Below are 21,103 nucleotides of genomic sequence, written 5' to 3'. Positions count from 1 at the left end.
ATAGTACAACTCAACCACCAGTGAGAGCTCCACACCGATTCAAGCCCCAACCCCATCTTCTGAAACAACCCAAGTGCCAACTCCATCATCAGAATCATATCAAGCACCATCTTTGTCACCAATTCAAGCTCCAACACCAGTTCAAGCCCCAACCAAATCCTCTGAAACATCCCAAGTACCAACTCCATCATCTGAATCGAACCAATCACTAATTTCATCACCAATTGAAGCTCCAACACCAATTCTTGAACCGGTTCAAGCCCCAACCAAATCATCTGAAACATCCCAAGCACCAAGTCCATCACCAGAATCATTCCAATCACCAAGTCAAGCTCCAACGCCAATTCTTGAACCGGTTCATGCCCCAACACCAAATTCTAAACCGGACCAGTCACCAATACCATCAAACGAACCGGTCTCATCACCAAAACAATCAGAAGAAGGTGAAGCACCAGAACAATCACCCGCCACTCCATCATCACCGTCATCTTCTCCGCCCTCCGACACAGCTGTTCCACCACCGGAAAACAACGACGATGATGACGACGGTGATTTCGTCTTACCACCACACATTGGATTCCAATATGCATCACCACCACCACCGATGTTCCAAGGATACTAAAACCAAATGTGGTAGTGACCGTGTTACCCATTTTTAACACTTGTGTCCATTTATAACAAGTTAATTATTGTTGTAACAGATGAAAAAAGATATTAAACAGATGAAAAAGATATTAAACAGATGAAAAAAATTAAACCAATGTAATTTTTTTTTATAGATTATTTTTTAGAAAAAAAAAATTCGTGAAATTGAACTGTAACACAATGCGATCTTATTTTTTGGGGTACAATGTTCATATTTTTCTACCGTTTTTTATAACCTTTATATATTAATTGAGAAGCAAAATATAAAATAAAACTAAATATCTACATTTGTAAAAATTTATATCTGATATCATACATTTAATAACTAAATTGTTTAATATAATTATACATATTTAACCTTCCTTACCTCTTTCATAAATTATTGAACATCTTTCGTAACTAAAGTATGATCTAAAATCTTATATATTAAGTATTTAAGATAGGTTTTCGGAAAAGAAGAAAAGGACAATCGTTCCTTGAAAACACTCTCTTCTCTCTCCCAAAAAGTAGATCTAAAAGAAGCAAAGTTTTTCTTTATCGTTTTCAGATCTTCATCGCCGATGGCTGGGGCATGCAGGTTAATCTGTTGGTGATGGTTTTGGTTCTTCGGCGGTGATGAGGTGGAGTTGGTCCGTCTCCGATGCTGGTTGTGGCGATCTTCCCGACGATCTCGAGTATTCTTCTAGTCATACCACCACTGGTTTGAGGACGCCGGAGGAGGGGACATGAGGAAGCTCACGGCTCTGTTGTCGGAGGTGCTGCTACGACTAGCGGCGGAAGTCGAAGGCGAATTGGTGGGAATCACTGCTTGTCGAGATGATTAGCGGCAGATCCTTCGGGAGAGGAGTTTCAGGTCGGCTCCGTCGTTGACTTCGGGTTTGTGGCGGGAATCGATAACTCCGGCCATGTCGCTTGAGTCACTGCGGAGTAGCAAATAAGGGCCTCTTGTTATCGCCGGAGCTTGGAGGTGGTGCCGGTGCTGCCGAATTCCACCCAAGGCAGATCTCCGATCTGGTGCTGTTTCGGTTTGCTTCTTCCTTTTTGGGCTGATGGGCCCGTGTAATACCCACCATCGTTAAGCCCATTTGGGATAATTAATATAAGTAGTTGGAAAAAAAAAAAAGATAGGTTTTCGGAATCCATTAGATGGTTGAATTTGTTGGTTACGAGGATATGTTTCCGATATTGTATCTTTGTAGACATGGTCGATGTTTCAGTTGCTTGGGCAAACATACAAAATCTTTTTCTTTCCTTCCGCTTATATGGTAGTTAATTCTGAAATAGAAACACGTTTAGAGCTAGCTTTTGGGTTAAGTTAGGCTATATTCCTAATATGGTATCATAACTCAAGGTTGGCCCAACAAGCAAATTTCCACAAAAATGGTTTCCCACCTATGTGGCCCATATAAGTGGCATGTTTTGTTGTATTTCTGAGATGTTGGGCTTGGGCTGTTTCCCGTTTGACGTTTCCCACCCACATCTCGAGGAGGTCTATTAGAATGTCCTACATTGTTTGGGATTATGATCTTTGAGTAGTATATAAAGGATCTGACAATCTTTAATTTTTGAGCTAGCTTTTGGGTTAATTTAGGTCACATTCCTAATATGGTAACAAAGCCCAAGGTTGGTCAAACAAACAAATTTTCTACAAAAATGGTTTTAAGTATTCGGGAGGACAAAAATGTGTTATCCTTTTGATCACTCTCCCACTTAGAAAGAAAAACTGAAAAATGTAACTGGCTGGAAAATCAAGTTTTGTGTGAAGAAATAGTGTGAGTTAATTATGAGTTTGGTCGATAAATGGTCATAGTCAGAGTATGTTGTTTCAGGCTATTAGAAAAGATTTGACGAAGAAAATAAGTGTTTCCTACAATGGAGTTGGAGCTCTTTCGAAACGAAATAAGATTAAAAATAATATTAAGTATTAATGATCTGAAATTTTAATTTAAAACGTATAGAAAGAAAATACGTTGTTTAGAACTAAAACTTTAAATTTTATATTTATATTTCATACAATTATATTGGTAAATTAGATTTTAACCTGCGGTACACCGCGGGATGATTTAATTTTAAAGTTAGTATAAAAATATTTTGTAAATTGTATTTCCTTATAACATATTTATTTATATTATAGTTTACAATTGTTATTAAGTAACGATATACAACGAATCCACGAGACAATTATTAATAAACTGAGGATTTAATCCATATTAAAGCGGTATATAAATATTGATTCAAATTCGTCCGCCATATAAATCTTTTCCTAAATATAACTCGTTCCGTAATTTCTTAACCTGTCCCGTGATTTGTTTTTATTTTAAAATTTAATGATTATTTATTATATATAAAAGTTTACAAATTATATCATTCTCTAAGACATTTATATTTTAATAAACTGAAAAATTAATATGTATTAAAGCGGCATGTTAATGATATTTAAAATTTTATAAATATTGTTATTAAGTAACATTATACTACGGACAATTTTTGGTTTTATACAATCTTTTCTAAATGAGACTGATTTAATATGTCTAATATTGGTGGTATTAAAAAAAAGGATTTAATCCGTATTGAAGCGGCGGATTAATGATATTTTAATCTTTTTATTATTGTTGATTTAAAAACCCGTCCCGCCAAACCCGTCCGGCAAAAAAACTCATTTATTTTATTAATGTTGATCTTATTTATGATATGATTCTGAATCATTGTCTAAATATTTTAATCGATGTAGAACGTTGAACACACATTTTCGTCAATTAGATAATATATGTCCGTTTTTAAAATTTCGAATCACAGTATATGTAGAAAAAAAATTGATTTTTTTTTTACTATATGTATTATATGATGATTCAAAACAGTTAAAAACAAATTAAACAAAGATGATAGGAGAATCATAATTTTAAATCTTAATCAAATCTTTATCTAAATTATTAAATATGGAATATCCGATGTATGAGTTGGCTTAAATATAACCCGATCCAACAAATTTTTTGTGAAGGATTTTAAAAAACGGGTCGGATATCCGATTAACCCGGAAGCATTTTTATCCATCCGTCACCAAAGTGTTGCAAAAATACTAGTATAGATAGTTAAGAGAAGAAAGTTTTATTTTCACCTAGTAGATATCTATATTCTATATATAACAATATTTGAGAAGTGTTTTTGCTGACGTGTCGGACTCTCGGCTCTTGTTGAGTCCTTGATTTTACGTAATTACTTAATTACCCTTAATGAAATCTAATTAATTTTAGAAAAATTAAATTGAATTTCGGAATTAACCAGGAAAAAATAATTTTGGAAACAATAAACATGATAATTAACCATGTTATGTCTTTAAGACGTCAATACTATCCTGCACCCTATAATTCTAACCAATGAAAAGAACAAATATTTATTACCTTGGATACAGAGTTGACGAAGAAACCTTGGACAAAAACTTGACGAAGAAACTTGTAAGTGTTAATGTATGATGAAGCTTCCATGAACGTGAATTCGTGATCATAATGAAGAAACGTGTGAATGGAGACGGTTGATGGGGTTTTTTTTTTTTTTTTTTTTTTTTCTTTTTTACCTTTTGTGTAAACAGATCTGTTTCATAATTTATCGGAAAAGGAATTATACCAAAAAAAAAAATCGGAAAAGGAAAATATTTATTATAATATTGATATATTTAAGATGATAATGTCAAATATCCGAAAATTATTAATCGGAGCATTAATATAAACATAAAAGAATACTATTCTAACCTTACTCAAATTAATAAGATTTATATATCCGAAATTAATCGTAAACGGCTATTAATTGTTAAACTAATTAAAATAAAGATCAAACGTACCGGAATAGATGAAATTTTTGGTATGATCGTCGTGTTCGTCGTCGTTTCAATCTAAATATTTGGAAAAAAAAAACGAACAAAAAAATAATATGTAGATCAATGAAAGAGAACCCACCAATTTAGAAACGGTTATCACGCCATCGTATTGTTCGTCGGATGATTATAAGTCTCTAATCCGGAGATTGACTTGAACCCTGACAAAAACATATATTCATAGCATAAAATCGTAAATAGAAGGTAGAAGACCACCTATTAATCGGTTGTAACCTTGTGCAAACTCGATTTAATTTTGACGAATGAAATGTTGGTGTGGTGTCAAAACTTTCTTGGGGAGACTCGAAGATGAGAGAGCTGAAGTCAGAGATAGGCAGAGAGGTTTATATGTGAATTAAGGTATGGAGTGCTAACGTGAACATGAACGTGAACGGCGGTGATTTTTGCACATAATAGCAATTAGATCGAGTTTTGGAAAAAAATATGGATCAGCGTGACATGACGCATATGGATGCCATGCATGTCTATCTATTGTAAATCAAAAATTATATTATTGTTCCGCCTTATTTTTGAAACAGAAAGGAATTTTCCCTTAAATTTTAATATATTTTATAAGATAGTATCAGATATAGTAGTAAATCTAAAATAGTTATTATTATTCCATATTTTTACGGAAAAAAGTAAATATTATTTTAAATAAACATGGATAACAATGAATAAATGGCAGTTTTACAAATATTTATTATTATGATAGTGATTTGCTTATTATTATTCCATATTTTTACGGAAAAAAGTAAATATTATTTTAAATAAACATGGATAACAATGAATAAATGGCAGTTTTACAAATATTTCTTTTTTTGTATTTATCGTCGAAAAATTTAGAAACCCTAAATCATGCACCGCCTCCTATTCAATATAAATACCTTGCTCATGGTATTCAATTTCAGATCATAAATAACCCTTGTTTTTTTTGTTCTTTTTTTTCAAACTTTTTTTTGCTTCTACCTAATTTTAATTTTTCTTTTTATTGTAGGGTGGATGTATGGAGGGGACGATGTCAACTGGTGTATGGAAAATTTGGACCTAATTCAATGAATAAACAGCTGATCTTATAGTTTATATGTACAAATTTGATTTTTTTTTTTTTTTTTTGTATTTATGGTTTCACTATTTTCACCACTAATCAATTTTTATAATCAAAAAGTTTGGTTTCAACTTTTGAGAAGGTAATCATCGATGGTTTGGTATGTTTCTTTTTGTTGTAAAAAGATGAGGTACCTCCCGATTTTGTTGAGGTACATGTTCTTATTATTTTCAAATATGTCTTTTTTCAGAAGAAACACTCAACTTTTGATAACACAGTTGCCACAAAGTCAGAAAGATGACTTATTTCAAGGATGAATCTTCAGAGGAGGCTAATTTTTGTCGTTAATACAATTTAAGTATTCCTCTCTTTAGATTAGGGATAACAAACTTGGCTGTTAAATTCAGGAATTACTCTTCGTTGCCAATCTCTCTCCCCAAACTAAAATATTACATATATGGAAGTAGTAACTTAAAGTTTTTGGTATCGAGGTCATTCTAAGGCACTGAGATTCGGACTTTGGTATGTATAGGATTCGTTTTCCATGCACTAAGATTTAATTATTGTTTAATTTATTGGTTTTTAGGTTTCTTTCCATGCTCTGATGCGTTTTCGGGTGTGCCAATGGAAGCTTGCATCACTCTTTACTCCAAGCGTAAGTATGCTCTGCATTAGCTTCTTCTGTTCCATTGGTTATTATGGGTTTTGACTTTTGAGAAATATACAACAATTTAAAACCAGGTTTTGTTGTTGATTGGTTCGGTTTGTATACCAAATTTTGCTAAATACATATGACAATAAATAAGACCAAAGGAGCTGGGTTAGCTCCTTTGCCAGCTAGGTTGACTTCGTCTCCTCCCCGTCTTGCGGATTTCCGTTATTCAACGGGTATATTTGAGAAGTATACGGTACTAAAACCACAACCATTGATCTTAGCTTGATCGGTTCTTCCCTAGGATTTATACATAAAAGTAAATTGTTTTGTTTAATAATTTTCCATTGCATGAACTTTCGAGACAACAAGTGGACAGGAGTGTAATGTCATCAAAAGTCAAATCAAACACTCTGAGGAACATAATAGATAACGTTGGCTTCTTTCGCAGCTGCTCAACGTTGTCTCTCCCGATGGTCCCAACACTCTCTTCTTCTTTTTTTGTCAACATTCAAACGTTGTTTAAAATAAATAAAAATGTTTAACCTTAATCATCTTTCTAGATCTTTAAATGCCTAAAACTTCAACTTAATCAGTCAGCAATCCGTCACGTTAATGATTTTGAAAGGAAGACTTTTGTTTTGTTTCGGTTAGTTTTGTTTGTTTAGTATTTTAATCACAAGATAACTCTAATTTCCCATTAGAGTTGTGTTAATTGTGTTGATTATGATTTGGCGTTCTAATTCTGATATTATTTTTATGTTGTAAATCTTAAACTGTTACGTTATTGTTCTATCTTCCTATGTGAGAAAAAAGTAAAATGTTTTAAAATTTTGACATGGATAATAATATAATTGTAAATCTATAATAATTATATTATCATTTTATTTATATTTTTCAAAAAGAAATATATTTATCTTAATAGATTTAATATGATAATGTCAAATATAGTTATAAATCTAAAAGAGTTATGTTATTATTCCATCCTTTTATGAGAAAAAAGCAGATATTCTCTTAAACTTTTAAATTAACGTGGATAATAATAAATAAATGATAATTTTACTAATATGACTAGGATTTAACCCGTGGTACACCACGGAGCAAATGTTTTATTCATATATATAATAAATATTAAATTTTATGGTTTTTAATTTAGTATTAAAGTTATATAATTTTATATTAATGTTGTAACTAAAAAAAATTAGTGATGATAAAATAATAAAGTATAGATATAACCCATGTTATATTAATCGAAACCCGTCCCGCTATATAACTCTTCTCATGATATTTTAATTAATAATGTTTTATAAATTTAAAATATATCAATAATAATATTTCAAAAATAATAATTGTTTTTTGACTTTAATGTGATGACATTCTTTGTAAATTCTTACTTTACTAACACAAAAGTACTTTAAAAAAGGTACTTCAAATTTTTTAGTATATATAAATTTATTGTTTTGGGTAAAAAATATTATAAATAAATATTTAGTTTAATCATAACTTGGGATTGATATACTTGTGTTTTTGACTAACTGTTTTTTCTTTTAATATAGCCTATATTTGGGCATTTTTGTTAACATTATTTGAATTAGCAATATCAACGTAATACATGTACAATTTATTCTTACCAGAAAAAGAACAAAATTTAATAAAAATCAGAAAAGAAAGTTTTAGGGAGTGATAATTATTTTGTACAATTGCAAATTGGAAAAAAGTATATAGAAAAACAAAATTAGAACGCCGGAATAAAAAAATCAGAAAAGAAAGTTTTAGGGAGTGATAATTATTTTGTACAATTGCAAATTAGAAAAAAGTATATAGAAAAACAAAATTAGAACGCCGGAATTAAAAAATCAGAAAAGAAAGTTTTAGGGAGTGTTTTTTTTTTTTTTAAATTGTGATGGATGGCTTGTACATATGAACTACTACTATAAGAGGAAGATCATACTCTCCAAAAAGTGATTCAAAATAAAATAAAATCAATTTCGATCTTTTCAAGAAGAGTGATATTGTATTGAACAAACATGATTGGCAAAAAACATAATCAAACATATGAAAAAATAAAAAATAAAACATAAAACTAAAACAAATTTTTTTTTTTAATGAAGAATTAGGAAAAATTTAAATGATTTTTGTAATTTTTTTCTTTTAGTTTCCTAAATTTTAGTAACAAAATCAATTAATATTTAGATTTGAGAAATTTTTTGTTAAAACATTAAATGCCAATGGCATTGTATTGTAAATAAGTTCCAAGTCCAGGATTTATTTGTTAAAAGTGATTCAAAAATGTATATATAGATAATGATTCGGTTTTAATCTTACCAAAAAACAAATAATGATTCTGTTTTAAAAATATATAAATTTTCTTTGTTTAGTTGTAGATATTGTCATATAAAAAATTCCTAGATCCTCCACTGCCTTAATTTTATGTAAATACCAGTGTTCTAAAAAGCGGTCTAGGCGGTCGCCTAGGCCTCGACTAGGCTCTAGGCTCTCATGCGACGCCTAGATAACTGCCTTGACCGCCTAAAATTATATAGATCTTGTTTAATGTATTTTTTTCAATTTCAATTAGAGTTTATTTATATATATATAGTTATAAATATTCATATATTGTTTATTATAAATATAAATAAAGGTTTTATCTAGTTTTTGTTTATAATTTCATAATTTTTAGTTTTATATAGATATTTTATATAACTTTTATATATAATATCATATTTATAATGTTTTATGTTATAAACGTCTAAACCGCCTAAAAAATCGCCTAGGCCCCGATTAGTCCTTCTAGGCGCTAGGCATTGGGTTACCGCCCGCTTAGCGCCTAGCGCTTTCTTGAACACTGGTAAATACCTTGCTTGATATTTAATTTTGATTTGATATCATAACTAATCCTTGCTTTTTTTTTCGGCACTAACCATTGAATTTTTTATACTGCCATTTAATTCTTGCATAAAAAATAATAATTAATAGTAGTGTTTATTATGAATGCAGGTTTGTTTTCCATAAAAACTAGATTGGATTTATGGAAGCACGTCATTGTTTCCAGTGCGAGGAAACAAATGTCGTATCACTGCTGTTGTGGCTCTTTAGTACTTTCGTTTCTGTTTATGGCTTTGCTTCGGTTGTATGGTTAGTCATCAATCATTGATCTTCTCATTGTTTGAATATTGTTGCATAGGAAAAATCTTCCTTGTTTATGAATCTTTCAAAAGTTGGGTCCATGCTATTCTCAGTGATTGATTACGTTTATTGAATATTTGTGTGCTTCCTCTGCTGATATTCTAATTCATGCTTTATTCGTCGTCTTTGATACACTCTGATTAACCATTGTGGACCTCTAGAGTCTAATTTGCAATATTAATGCAAGTCTCTTTAACTTACGGATTATGAAGAGCATCCTAAGATCGTTTAATTTGATTCAGGCTTTATGTGGCTAATGTTTGGTCTTGGATGTGAATTAGTCTATCATGTTTCTTGGAAGGTAGGAAGCAATCTTGATGTTTACCAAAATCCAATGTGCTCTTTTGTAGCTCAGTTTTGAAATATGTACTAATTATTGTAGAGGGAACCCGAAACAAAGAGACCATATGTATGATTTTATATGCGAAGAGAAGCTCCGAATTTGAAATCGTCTCCACTCCGGTGATATGTGGCCATGGTGTGAAGGAGTCTGGAGCCATGGTTATTTCAGATTCGGACATAACCGTAATTGTTAAACTAATAAAAATAAGATCAAACGTACCGGATTGATGAGAATTTTTGGTGTTCTTCGTCGTATGGATCTAACAAAACAAAAAAAAAATATATACCCCAGAATTTTTTTTGTTTGTTAATAGAGAGAACCCACCAATTTTGTAGCGTTGATTGTGACATCGAATTGTTTGTCGGATGAATATAAGTCTCTAATCCGGAGACTGAAGTTGAACCCTAACAAAAACATATATTCATAGCATAAAATTCATAAATAAAAGGTAGAGCATCACATAGCTTTTTCTTCAAAGCCAACACATCTCTCTTTGTAGCCGAATTACTCTCCAGTTTGGTATATACTCAAATTTTCCAATGACTTCCTTCTCGAACCTGGAGCGTTTTTGCTTTGCCGGATATTTTTAGTATATGGCTCTTATGTATCTCTTGTGAGTCACTTGATATGTTGTTTAGGTAAAACTTTTGGTTTGAAAGAGAATGATCTACGACAAGCATAATCGGTTATTTGTTATATATGTGGCCATGTTCATATTGCTTTCTCCACAAGCAATTTTCCAGTTTTGTAGCATTCGATATTTAAATTTAAAAGCTTCAATACGTTGTATACATGTGTATGTATGTACATATATGAATTATTCTCAGTTGCACATAGTGGTTTCTAATGGATAGATACTTGCTCTCTGTAACCCTCTCATTTTTAGTACCTATCTTCAGTGTTTACTTTGCTAAGAGCTTCTTGATAGGCATACATCTTTGCAATCTCAGATCAATATACTACAAATACATATACGATACAGTTAAGAAAATGATATTTCTCTTACAACTTTTTATATGGGTTTTATAAACAAGAGATCAACTGAAGGGTTACGCAGCGACCAATGGCGAAGGTAGAGACAAAGATACTACAATAGGGACGATAAATATGACACGATATATACAAAGGAGATACCTGTTTCTATACCATTGAAATTTTACGTACATAACTACTTCAAAGAGCAAGATGACTTACTTGATAGGTAAGAGATATGGTAAGAGATTATATTTTTCAATTATTTGTTTCCAACTACGAAAAACTCCAGTGACATACAATCTAAAAGCATGAATATGTCATAAAATCAAGAATACAACAAAAACCAGGAAGATGGGCCCAAATTAAAGTCTGAAACTGGACGTGGGGAACCCACGGACAGTGGCGGTCGGAGCGTTACAAATATGAAAGAAACGAGGAAGCGTGAATATGTCATAAAACCAAGAGTACTACAAAACCAAGAAGATGTGCTCAAAGAACGAAACTGGACGTGGGAACCCACAGACAGTGGCGGTCGTGGCATTACAAATATGAAAGAAACAAGTAAGCATGAATATGTCATAAAATCAAGAGTACGACAAAACAAAGAAGATGGGCCTAAAGACCGAAACTGGACGTGGGGAGCCCACGGACAGTGGCGGTCGGGGCGTTGCTAATATGAAAGAAACGAGTAAGCATGAATATGTCATAAAATCAAGAGTACGACAAAACAAAGAAGATGGGCCTAAAGACCGAGACTGGACGTGGGAACCCATGGACAGTGGCGGTCGGGGCGTTGCTAATATATTGTTGGTTTAAATATATAGATTTTTTATATTTAATTCTATTATATAGATCAAGATATAAACACTAATAATTGTTTGTGATTCAAAAACACTATTAATTGTTGATTACTAATAATATATATCAAAAGTTATAGCGTTTTACCATAATTCTATATTAATGTCGTTATAAAAATTAGACTCTTGACAAAATTAATTCAATAAATATCCCTAACTTGATAACCCTAAATATTAATTATTAATTCGGTCTTAATCAACATACAACTCCGCGCTGGGCGCGGAGACCTCCCCTAGTTACTAAATAGTAAATGACAACTAATCAATGCAAAATAAATTGTAATTACTGTATTGTGATTATTTTCTATACTCGCATATTATATATTTGTTTAATATGTATGATTTTTAGATAGTTTTCATCTCGATGCATAAAACATTTTTATATAGGATCACTATTTAACAAAATAGAAATTATTTTTAAATTAAATGAATCTTTTTGTCCAATGAATTAATATTTAAAAATGTTGGTAAAAGAATAACACAGTTTGTTTGGGGGCAAAAAGAAATAAGATAGTTTTACGAGTATATTTAACTTTAGGAAAAGGGAAGTATATAATTATATTGCGGAAAAGGAGAGATAAATTAGGTGGAAAAGTGAAAGTCGGTGGGGACGATAAGCTTTTCATTTAACACAAAAAAAAAAAAAACACGTACTAGTCAACTCACCGATTCCATTACGAGTCAAGGAGAAACACTCACATTGACTCGCTCGAGCCTTTTTTTTTTTAGACCAAGTTGGTTTTTTAAAAAAAAAAATTTGGTTGGGTCACTCAGGTCAGGCTTAAACCAGAGAGAGAGAGAGAGAGTGTTGTGCCATTTGACCAAAAGCAAAACTTAAAAACTGGTTTCAGATCTGGAAAAAAGGGGTCTTGCTTCGGATTCTCCGGCGTCGTTTAATGATCTGTGACCCATCTTCGCTAATAGTTCTGGTCCCTCCTTTTTATCTCATTTGCTTATTTCCTTCACTGTTGATTATCTGAATATGCCACGCTCTTCCTTCCACATGTTTATTATCTCAACCTTTGTTCTACACAATCGTCTGGTAATTGATCTCTCTTCTCTCTCGCTACCCTTTTCTTTTCCTTTATTTCAACTTGTGTTCTTTTTTTTTTTTTTTGGTTTCTTGACAAAATTGAGGAAACTGGTGCTGGGTTTGATTCAAAGATGTGTTGTTTTTTCTGGGTACTGAGAATCGAGTGAGATTAAGTGATAAAGTGTCATTTTTTGTGTGTAAATTAGTCGAATGGAACCTTGGGATCGGAAAGTGTGTTTCTTTGCTTGGGTTGGCCTAGAATTTGAGTTTGTAGAAATCTGAATCTAGTCTTGATTTTGTGGTGAAATGAGAGATGAGTCAGTGAAATTCAGATATGTGTTTGAAGCGATTTGACATCAGATACTGCTCATGTTGTGTCTTTTGTCAGATTTATTGAGAATATCAGATACTGCTTCCGACTGTAGATTTGACTTTGGTCTCAGTGTGAAGACTATGAGTGGACTTTATATAGATCTAGATGCATGCCACTGTGTTTATGGATGTTTGTTGATTCCAAACTATATTATGTGTTGATCAAAGTGAAGTCATTACTTGATTTTCCCAAGTTTATAATGTCATTATATATTGAGGGATGATCTTGTTCAGTTCTTGTTGTTGCACTTACTGTACCTGATGGTCATGTTTGCATGTAGGACTAAAGAAAGCCAACAACAAAATCTGGTTTCAAGACGGTTGGCTGGAGTTTGTCAACCGTTCCTCCATACAGATTGGGTTTCCTTTTGATTTTCAGATACAAAGTTACCTTATACATTTTCAATCTATCATCCACACTCTGAGATCAACTACCATTCTAGCTTATGGAAATGGATTCCGCACAGAATCAGTTTAACAAACGTGCTCGATTGTTTGAAGACTCTCAAGACAAAGATGCTAAGGTCATTTATCCATCGAATCCTGAATCTACTGAACCGGTGAATAAAGGTTATGGCGGTTCTACAGCCATCCAAAGCTTTTTCAAAGAATCTAAAGCTGAAGAAACGCCGAAGGTACTTAAGAAGAGAGGAAGGAAGAAGAAGAATCCTAATCCTGGTAAGTTTCAGAGAGAGACTTAATTACGTATTGACTTTTGTTCAATGGAGAGTCAAAAGATTTATTGTTTTGGTATGCACAGAGGAAGTAAACTCTTCAACTCCGGGTGGAGATGACTCAGAGAACCGCTCAAAGTTCTACGAGAGTGCTTCTGCTAGAAAGAGAACTGTAACCGCAGAGGAAAGAGAGAGAGCTGTCAATGCAGCCAAAACATTCGAACCAACCAATCCTTACTTTAGAGTTGTTCTGCGACCATCTTATCTATACCGAGGCTGCATCATGGTAAAACACTTTTTAGAGAGTATAATCAAGGTCCTAGATTGGAGTGAACATGACATGTTCTTAGAGACTTCTTTGTTTCTGTTTTTATTTTTATTTTTCAACAGTACTTGCCATCTGGGTTTGCTGAGAAGTACCTAAGCGGGATATCTGGTTTCATCAAGCTCCAGCTCGGTGAGAAACAATGGCCAGTGAGGTGCCTCTACAAAGCAGGGAGAGCTAAGTTTAGCCAAGGATGGTATGAGTTCACACTCGAGAACAATATAGGCGAAGGAGATGTATGTGTGTTTGAGCTACTCAGAACTCGGGATTTCATTCTGAAAGTCACCGCCTTTCGCGTCAATGAATATGTGTGACCAAAAAGCGCTTTCATTAGCGATCTTGCAGGTAGCTTTCCAAAGTTAAATTTCATGTAGGGTCTCTTAACCATTCTCTTTCTTGCATTGGTTCTCTCTGTTTTAGTAGTGTTTTGAGTGAAATTTCAGGTTCCTATGTTTCGATGTGGATAAGTATTTGATGATTATAATAACCTCTGAGTGGGAAACTCTTTGTTTGAGTGGTAGTTAGGTTCAAAAGTAGAGTTGTATATACTTTATCTTCATCAGGATAATTATGTTTATGTGAATTGTTGATTATTATTGGTTTGTGTGTTGATCCGAATTTCTGTGTCACCATAAATTTAGTCGGCGAAGTTTGCTCTAGTTGGTTAAACTGTGAGATGTAAGATGGTGAAATCACCAAAAAATGAAAAAAATACATATATTATTGGTAAAAACTTGTAGAATCATTTCACCAAAGCTAGGATTTCTCTTCTTTGAGTAAGAAATTGTTTTTGCTAAATTTCAGACAGAACAAGCATTTTTACATACACATACATCACACAAATTGACAAAAGGATCTCACAAGTCTCAAGTTAGAAAAGTTCTTACTACAAAAGCTAAAGTTCTTGCCTGATTGAGACTTGACAAGAATTTCCACTACACATTACACAAACTAAAAACGAAATCGAAAGCTAAACTTTAACGAGCTAGAAACCACAGATCTTTGTCGAAAAAACCTTCTTCTACTCCTCAAGACTCTCTAATCTTCCTTCTTTAGCCTCATTTGATCAATCTCTTCAACATCATCTACAACAAAGAAGGAGAACAAGAAATCACATAAAAGATGCAAACATGACCCACAAAATCCTTCTTAAAAATGTCTTAATTTTTTTTACCAAGTATTGTAAGACTTAATGTTGACTCTTGGTTTCTTTTTCTTAAACAAAATCATCCAAATCAATAACGCCATCATCATCACTAGTTTCAAATCCGGTAAACCCTTGTTCATTATCATTCATAACTGCCATCACTTCTTCTTTATCATCATCATCAGCATCACTCTCAATGACATAAACTTTGTCCAATGGATAGTCAATCTCAGAAGCAGACACATCAAAGATCACAACACGAAAACATGAATCCCCTTTGTAATGAAAAAACAGAAAATGACCATCACTTAAAAAATGAGCCTCTGCAAACTCACTCCAACCTTTCTCAAACCAAACCTCATCACCAATTCTTCTAATCCGAATCGAACACTTGAAACCAACAGGAGTCTCGAGAGTCACATTGTCAGTGAGTTTAGGACCAAACCTCACAAATCTAGCCGGAACTTTCTGTGAAAAATGTTGGATAATCTTCAAGAGGCTTAAGGCCCAAGATGACTTTAATGAGGAGGTTAAAGTTTAAGAAAGGCCTAGAATGTTCTAATTAGGTTTGGAGTTATATTTTCCTAATTGTAATAGGATTAGCAATGTTGTGCTACCTATAAATAAGGCTCTAGGGTTGAGTTGTAACCTCATGAGTTCAGAGAAAGCTTGTTTAGTTTTGTGAGAGTTTCTAAACAATCAATAAAGAGAGTTATACTTTGTTGAATTCCTTTTGTTCTAAGCTTTCTAGTTTCTCTTTATTTGGTATCAGAGCGGTTTAACGATCGCCTTGTGAAACACGGATTCAACAAAGCCGAGTGATGGCAGAAGTTGTTGATCCTGTGCCGCGCCAAAAGAAGGTGGCGAAGACCGTAATCCAATGTCCTATGCTAAACGATACAAACTACACGGTATGGGCTATGAGGATGAAGGTCTTGTTACGCATAAACAAGGTTTGGGACACCATAGATCCTGGTTCAACGGATGCAGAGAAGAATGATGTTGCTATCGGGTTATTGTTCCAATCCATCACAGAAGCCCTAATCTTGCAAATTGGTGAAACAGACTCTCCAAAAGGTATATGGGAGTCAATCAAGTCTAAAAATCAAGGAGCTGAAAGAGTTAAGGAAGCTAGACTTCAAACCCTAATGGCTGAGTTTGAAAGGATGGTGATGAAAGACTCGGAATCAATCGATACCTTTGCGGGAAGGTTAGCGGAGGTGGCATCTCAATCCGCAGCTCTAGGTCATACGATTGATAAGCCAAAACTTGTTAAGAAATTTCTTAACAGCTTACCACAATCAAAATATATTCAAATCATAGCGTCTTTGGAACAAGTCTTGGACCTAAACAATACTAGCTTTGAAGACATAGTAGGACGATTAAAGGTATACGAGTCACGTATACGTGGTGTAGAAAGTAACATTGATACACAAGGAAACCTGTTGTTTACAAGCACGGATTCGCGTGGGTACCAAGGAAGCTTTGAGAATTCCCGAGGAAGAGGGAGAGGTCGTGGTAGAGGAAGGAGTAATCGGGGTAGAGGCCGTGGAGGTTTCAACACACAAGATCAATCGAAAGAGAAGAAAGATCGATCTAATGTTGTATGCTTCCGATGTGATAAGGCAGGTCACTTTGCTTCGGTTTGCCCTGAAAGGAAACAAAAACTTGAAGAAGCTAACAAGGTAGAGACACAAGAGGCAGATGCAGCTCTCTACATGCATGAGATAGTGTTCCTTAATGAAGAAAATTTGATTCCTAAGAAGTATGAATCGGATAAAGGAGAAGAAGGAATATGGTACTTAGATAATGGAGCTAGCAATCACATGACCGGAGTAAAGACTTACTTCTCGGAGTTGAATGAAAACGTCAAAGGCAAGGTAAGATTTGGAGATGGATCGTGTGTTAACATTGATGGAAAAGGATCAATTCTGTTTCAAGGAAAAACAGGGGAGCAACAACTTTTAACCGAGATTTACTACATCCCCAGGTTAAAGAGCAATATCCTAAGTCTAGGACAAGCCACCGAGTATGGTTGTGATGTTAGGATGCGTCAAAATTACCTAACATTACATGACCCGAATGGACGTCTCTTGGTAAAAGTTGAAAGATCTCCAAATAGACTCTACAAGATTAATCTCAAAATTGGTAAGCCTATTTGTCTACATTCAAGAATCGAAGAAGATACATGGAGATGGCACGCAAGACTTGGTCATGTAAGCTTTAAAACCATTGAATCAATGTCAACAAACGAGATGGTCTATGGTCTACCAAAGCTAAGTAGTGAAAAACGAATTTGCGAGTCATGTTTGGTGGGAAAACAAACTCGTCAAGCCTTTCCTAAAGCATCACAATTTCGGGCCTCAAGTGTGTTGGAATTACTACATGCGGATTTGTGTGGACCAATCACACCCGCTACCCTTGCTAGGAACAAGTATATCTTTGTGATCATTGATGATTTTTCAAGATATATGTGGACAATTTTGCTAAGAGAGAAAAGTGAAGCATTTGAGAAGTTCAAGATGTTTAAAGCTCTTGTCGAGAAAGAACTTGGAAAGACCATCTTTACTTTACGGACGGATAGAGGTGGTGAGTTTACTTCAAGAAACTTTCAAGAATTTTGTGACAAGAATGGGATAAAGAGACACTTGACGGCTCCTTATAAAACGGCGTAGTTGAGAGAAGAAACCGTACATTGATTGAGATAAAACAAGAAGCCTATGCACGAAGGATTCTCAAGGAAGCGCTCTTAGATACTTGTAATCCTGCTCACATACCTATGGAGTTTGGTTTAAAGCTATCTAAGGGACAAGACGAAGAACCCGAAGTTGATGCTACCTTGTATCGAAGAAGGATTGGTTGTCTAAGGTACCTTTTGCATACAAGACCCGACCTTGCTTTCTCAGTTGGAGTAACAAGTAGGTATATGCAAGACCCGAGAGAATCACACGGAGGAGCCTTAAAGCAAATCTTAAGGTATCTACAAGGAACAACGGCTTATGGTTTAGTTTTCAAGAAAGGAGGATCAAAGAAACTACTTGGATTCAGTGACAGCTCACATAATTGTGATCAAGATGATGGGAGAAGTACAACTGGACATGTCTTCTACTTTGGTGAATCACCAATCACATGGTGCTCTCAAAAACAACCAGTAGTAGCATTGTCCTCTTGTGAAGCCGAGTTTATGGCTGCAACGGAAGCTGCGAAGCAAGCGATATGGCTCCAAGACTTGTTAAGTGAGATCACGGGTAAAGAAGGAGAGAAGACTACCATTCTTATTGACAACAAGTCAGCCATTGAGCTTACTAAGAACCCCGTCTTTCATGGGAGAAGCAAACACATCCACAAGCGTTACCACTTCATTCGAGAATGCGTTGAAGATAGGCAACTTGAAGTGGAGTTTGTACCCGGAGAAGAGCAACGTGCGGATATACTAACAAAGGCCCTAGCAAGAATCAAGTTTAAGGAAATGAGGAGTATGATTGGAGTTCAAGACCTCTCAAAGACTAGCTGGAAGCTTAAGGGGGTGAATGTTGGATAATCTTCAAGAGGCTTAAGGCCCAAGATGACTTTAATGACGAGGTTAAAGTTTAAGAAAGGCCTAGAATGTTCTAATTAGGTTTGGAGTTATATTTTCCTAATTGTAATAGGATTAGCAATGTTGTGCTACCTATAAATAAGGCTCTAGGGTTGAGTTGTAACCTCATGAGTTCAGAGAAAGCTTGTTTAGTTTTGTGAGAGTTTCTAAACAATCAATAAAGAGAGTTATACTTTGTTGAATTCCTTTTGTTCTAAGCTTTCTAGTTTCTCTTTTAAAAATCCACACATGCAAGCAAAGTTTCAATTATTTTTTACGAAATTGAAAAAGATAAAAAAAAAATAAAGTGTGTAAAATAATATTTTTTACCATCATTTTTTCCTTGATTGTTTTGAGGAGAATAACCTTGATGAATTTCTTCACCGTCGGTTCTGGCTCCGGTTTTAGCCGGCGTTGAGTTGCTGCTGACGTGATGCGACCCGATGATCTCCGGTTAGTATGCATATTCCTCTTTATTGTTTTTCTGTTCTTTTCTTTTTTTTTTTGCCGAGAAGAGATTTTTGATTAAGGAGAGAAGGAAAATTGAAAAGTGAGGAAGCACTTTTTCTTTGTCGTAAATGTATCATCACACTTACACACAATGGAAAAAGTTAAGAAATATTAATGGATATGCATACACGAATGCATAATTGAGTCTCGTAAAGTTGCACTGTTTTCTCGCTTCTATTCACTTTTTAAAGACGCATGTACCCCTATATTATGATATTAGAAACTTCGTAGATTATAGGTTGAAATTATGTCAGACGGCAGGAGGAGATATTGTGTAGATATTGTTTTGGGAGTTCTGTTTATATATATATATTTTTTTTTGCGAGAAACGAACAGTCGTCTTCTTTGCTTCCTATATGAAGAGACAGAGTCGGCGTTTTGGGACTGTAGAAAAAAGGAAACGACACCACAAAATTTTTTCTCTCTTATTTTCTTTATCTCCTTCTGATTCTCGAGCAAGTGTTTATTTCTCAGATCTGGGTTTTTATTGATCTCGATTTGTCTTCTGGTAATCAATTTGCCATTTTTTTCGTTTGATTTGTGTTTCAACGACATGTTTTGCGTTATCTAACTAGGGTTTATGCAATTTTTTCCATAACAAATGAGGCCGATTCTGCTTTCTCCGCGTTTGATAGCTTTTGGTGAAGAACCTCGCGGCGAGAGGGTTAATGTTTATTAGAAGATGCAAACGGTGTGTGGTATCATCAATGTCCTCGACGATGATGAACGACAGTACATATCTCGGTCTTCTCTCGGTCGCCTGTTGGAGTTTCTGAACAAACCAGCCTGATTATTTAATATCTGCCTTATTTTAGTTAGCAGCTAGTCGTATTATCGACTAACAATGTTATCAATCGAAACTTGTTGTTTGGTGTTGGATGATTATTTTCAAATTTCAAGGTGAAATCATTATCGTAGTTATCAGATAACGTATTATCGGGATACTATTGTTATCAAAACAGAAATGTTGTTTTGATTAATGTTTTAAAAGTCGCAAGTAAAAATTTGTCTGATTATAGTTAATAGATAGCCGAATTATCGCCTAACATTGTTATCAATACATGGAGACATTGTTGTCTTGGGTTTGATGAATATTTATAATTTTTGAGGTAATAACATGGTCATAGTTAGCCACTAACGTCTTATTGGGGTACTACTGTTAGCAAAACGTGAATGTTGTTTGTATGAATGTTTTTAAAAGCTGTTTTAAGTTCATATATGCCTTATTTTAGTTAGCGCTAGTCGTATTATCGACTAACAATGTTATCAATCGAAACTTGTTGTTCGGTGTTTGATGATTATTTACAAATTTCGTTTGATGTTTGGTGTTTGATGATTTTGTTTTACCGTATCTTTATATTACCAATGTCGGCAGATATATATTTTCAAAGATATCGTTAGCATTTAATGCTGTTGTACCTATGTTATACCCAATTAACAAGTTTTCTGTTTTGTAGGGGTGTTTTCGTCTTCAATGCTGTCAGGGAAGAGAGATGTTTAATTATGTGATCTTTATGCATAGATACTTAATTTTTGGATCGTCTGGACATAAATATTTAACTAACCCAAAAGTTAAAGTCTTTTAGATTCCCAAGAATCCTTCATTTATTTTGTAATTAATTTTTCAACTAAAATATCAGAAATATTATTAAAGTTGATAAAAAGTAAAAACTAAAAAGTAAAGAAGATATTATACTGAAAGAGTAAGAAAATCAACGTATACTCTTATATATGTACAATTTTTACTAGGGGTGTCAAAATGAGCTCGTAACTAGGCCTGGGCACAAGGCAAGTACTTGCTATTTTTCAAGTACTTGTGACTCGCCTTGGCCCGTACAAGTAATTGAAAGTACGGCTTGATACTCGACTCGTTTGAGCAAATACTTGCTAG

At 33.9% G+C, this 21,103-nt stretch overlaps 3 protein-coding genes across 3 annotated transcripts in view; 1 reads left to right on the top strand and 2 right to left on the bottom strand.

Moving 5' to 3' along the window:
* LOC110224456 overlaps nucleotides 1-573 on the bottom strand; it is a gene marked incomplete at its 3' end in the record, with an annotated part of 8,793 nt that extends 8,220 nt beyond the window's left edge. Inside the window, exons 1-2 of the mRNA XM_021010533.1 lie at nucleotides 364-573; nucleotides 36-275 (exon numbers count right to left, since the gene is read on the bottom strand). Coding sequence (XP_020866192.1) covers nucleotides 36-275; nucleotides 364-573 — 450 coding nt within the window. The remainder of the gene's footprint in view (nucleotides 1-35; nucleotides 276-363) is intronic.
* Nucleotides 574-12,132: 11,559 nt separating this feature from the next.
* LOC9327576 (B3 domain-containing protein REM19) lies at nucleotides 12,133-14,600 on the top strand. Its single transcript, XM_002894146.2, has 4 exons — nucleotides 12,133-12,616; nucleotides 13,261-13,657; nucleotides 13,740-13,939; nucleotides 14,044-14,600. Exons 2-4 carry the CDS (start codon nucleotides 13,426-13,428, stop codon nucleotides 14,290-14,292), a joined length of 681 nt encoding a protein of 226 aa, XP_002894192.1. The 5' UTR covers nucleotides 12,133-12,616; nucleotides 13,261-13,425; the 3' UTR covers nucleotides 14,293-14,600.
* An 81-nt stretch (nucleotides 14,601-14,681) lies between these two features.
* On the bottom strand, nucleotides 14,682-19,288 carry LOC9327575 (B3 domain-containing protein At1g49475). Its single transcript, XM_021011095.1, has 2 exons — nucleotides 19,033-19,288; nucleotides 14,682-15,593 (listed from the first exon to the last, which is right to left on the bottom strand). The coding sequence occupies exons 1-2, from the start codon at nucleotides 19,165-19,167 to the stop codon at nucleotides 15,195-15,197; spliced, it is 534 nt and encodes a 177-aa protein (XP_020866754.1). The 5' UTR covers nucleotides 19,168-19,288; the 3' UTR covers nucleotides 14,682-15,194.
* Nucleotides 19,289-21,103: the final 1,815 nt, after the last annotated feature.

This window comes from Arabidopsis lyrata, assembly GCF_000004255.2.
Source record: "Arabidopsis lyrata subsp. lyrata unplaced genomic scaffold ARALYscaffold_1, whole genome shotgun sequence".
Lineage (NCBI taxonomy): Eukaryota > Viridiplantae > Streptophyta > Magnoliopsida > Brassicales > Brassicaceae > Arabidopsis > Arabidopsis lyrata.
Note: the sequence above shows the minus strand (reverse complement) of the source record. Positions and strands in the feature narration are given on the sequence as shown.

Bases quoted from the DNA above. Each gene is read 5' to 3' on its own strand.
- LOC9327576 (XM_002894146.2), top strand. From the start codon at position 13,426: ATGGAAATGGATTCCGCACAGAATCAGTTTAACAAACGTGCTCGATTG. The intron at 13,658-13,739 runs GTAAGTTTCAGA...TGGTATGCACAG, and splicing joins GAAGAAGAATCCTAATCCTG to AGGAAGTAAACTCTTCAACT. The intron at 13,940-14,043 runs GTAAAACACTTT...ATTTTTCAACAG, and splicing joins TATACCGAGGCTGCATCATG to TACTTGCCATCTGGGTTTGC.
- LOC9327575 (XM_021011095.1), bottom strand. From the start codon at position 19,167: ATGCATACTAACCGGAGATCATCGGGTCGCATCACGTCAGCAGCAACT. The intron at 15,594-19,032 runs GTAAAAAATATT...CATTTTTCACAG, and splicing joins CAATCAAGGAAAAAATGATG to AAAGTTCCGGCTAGATTTGT.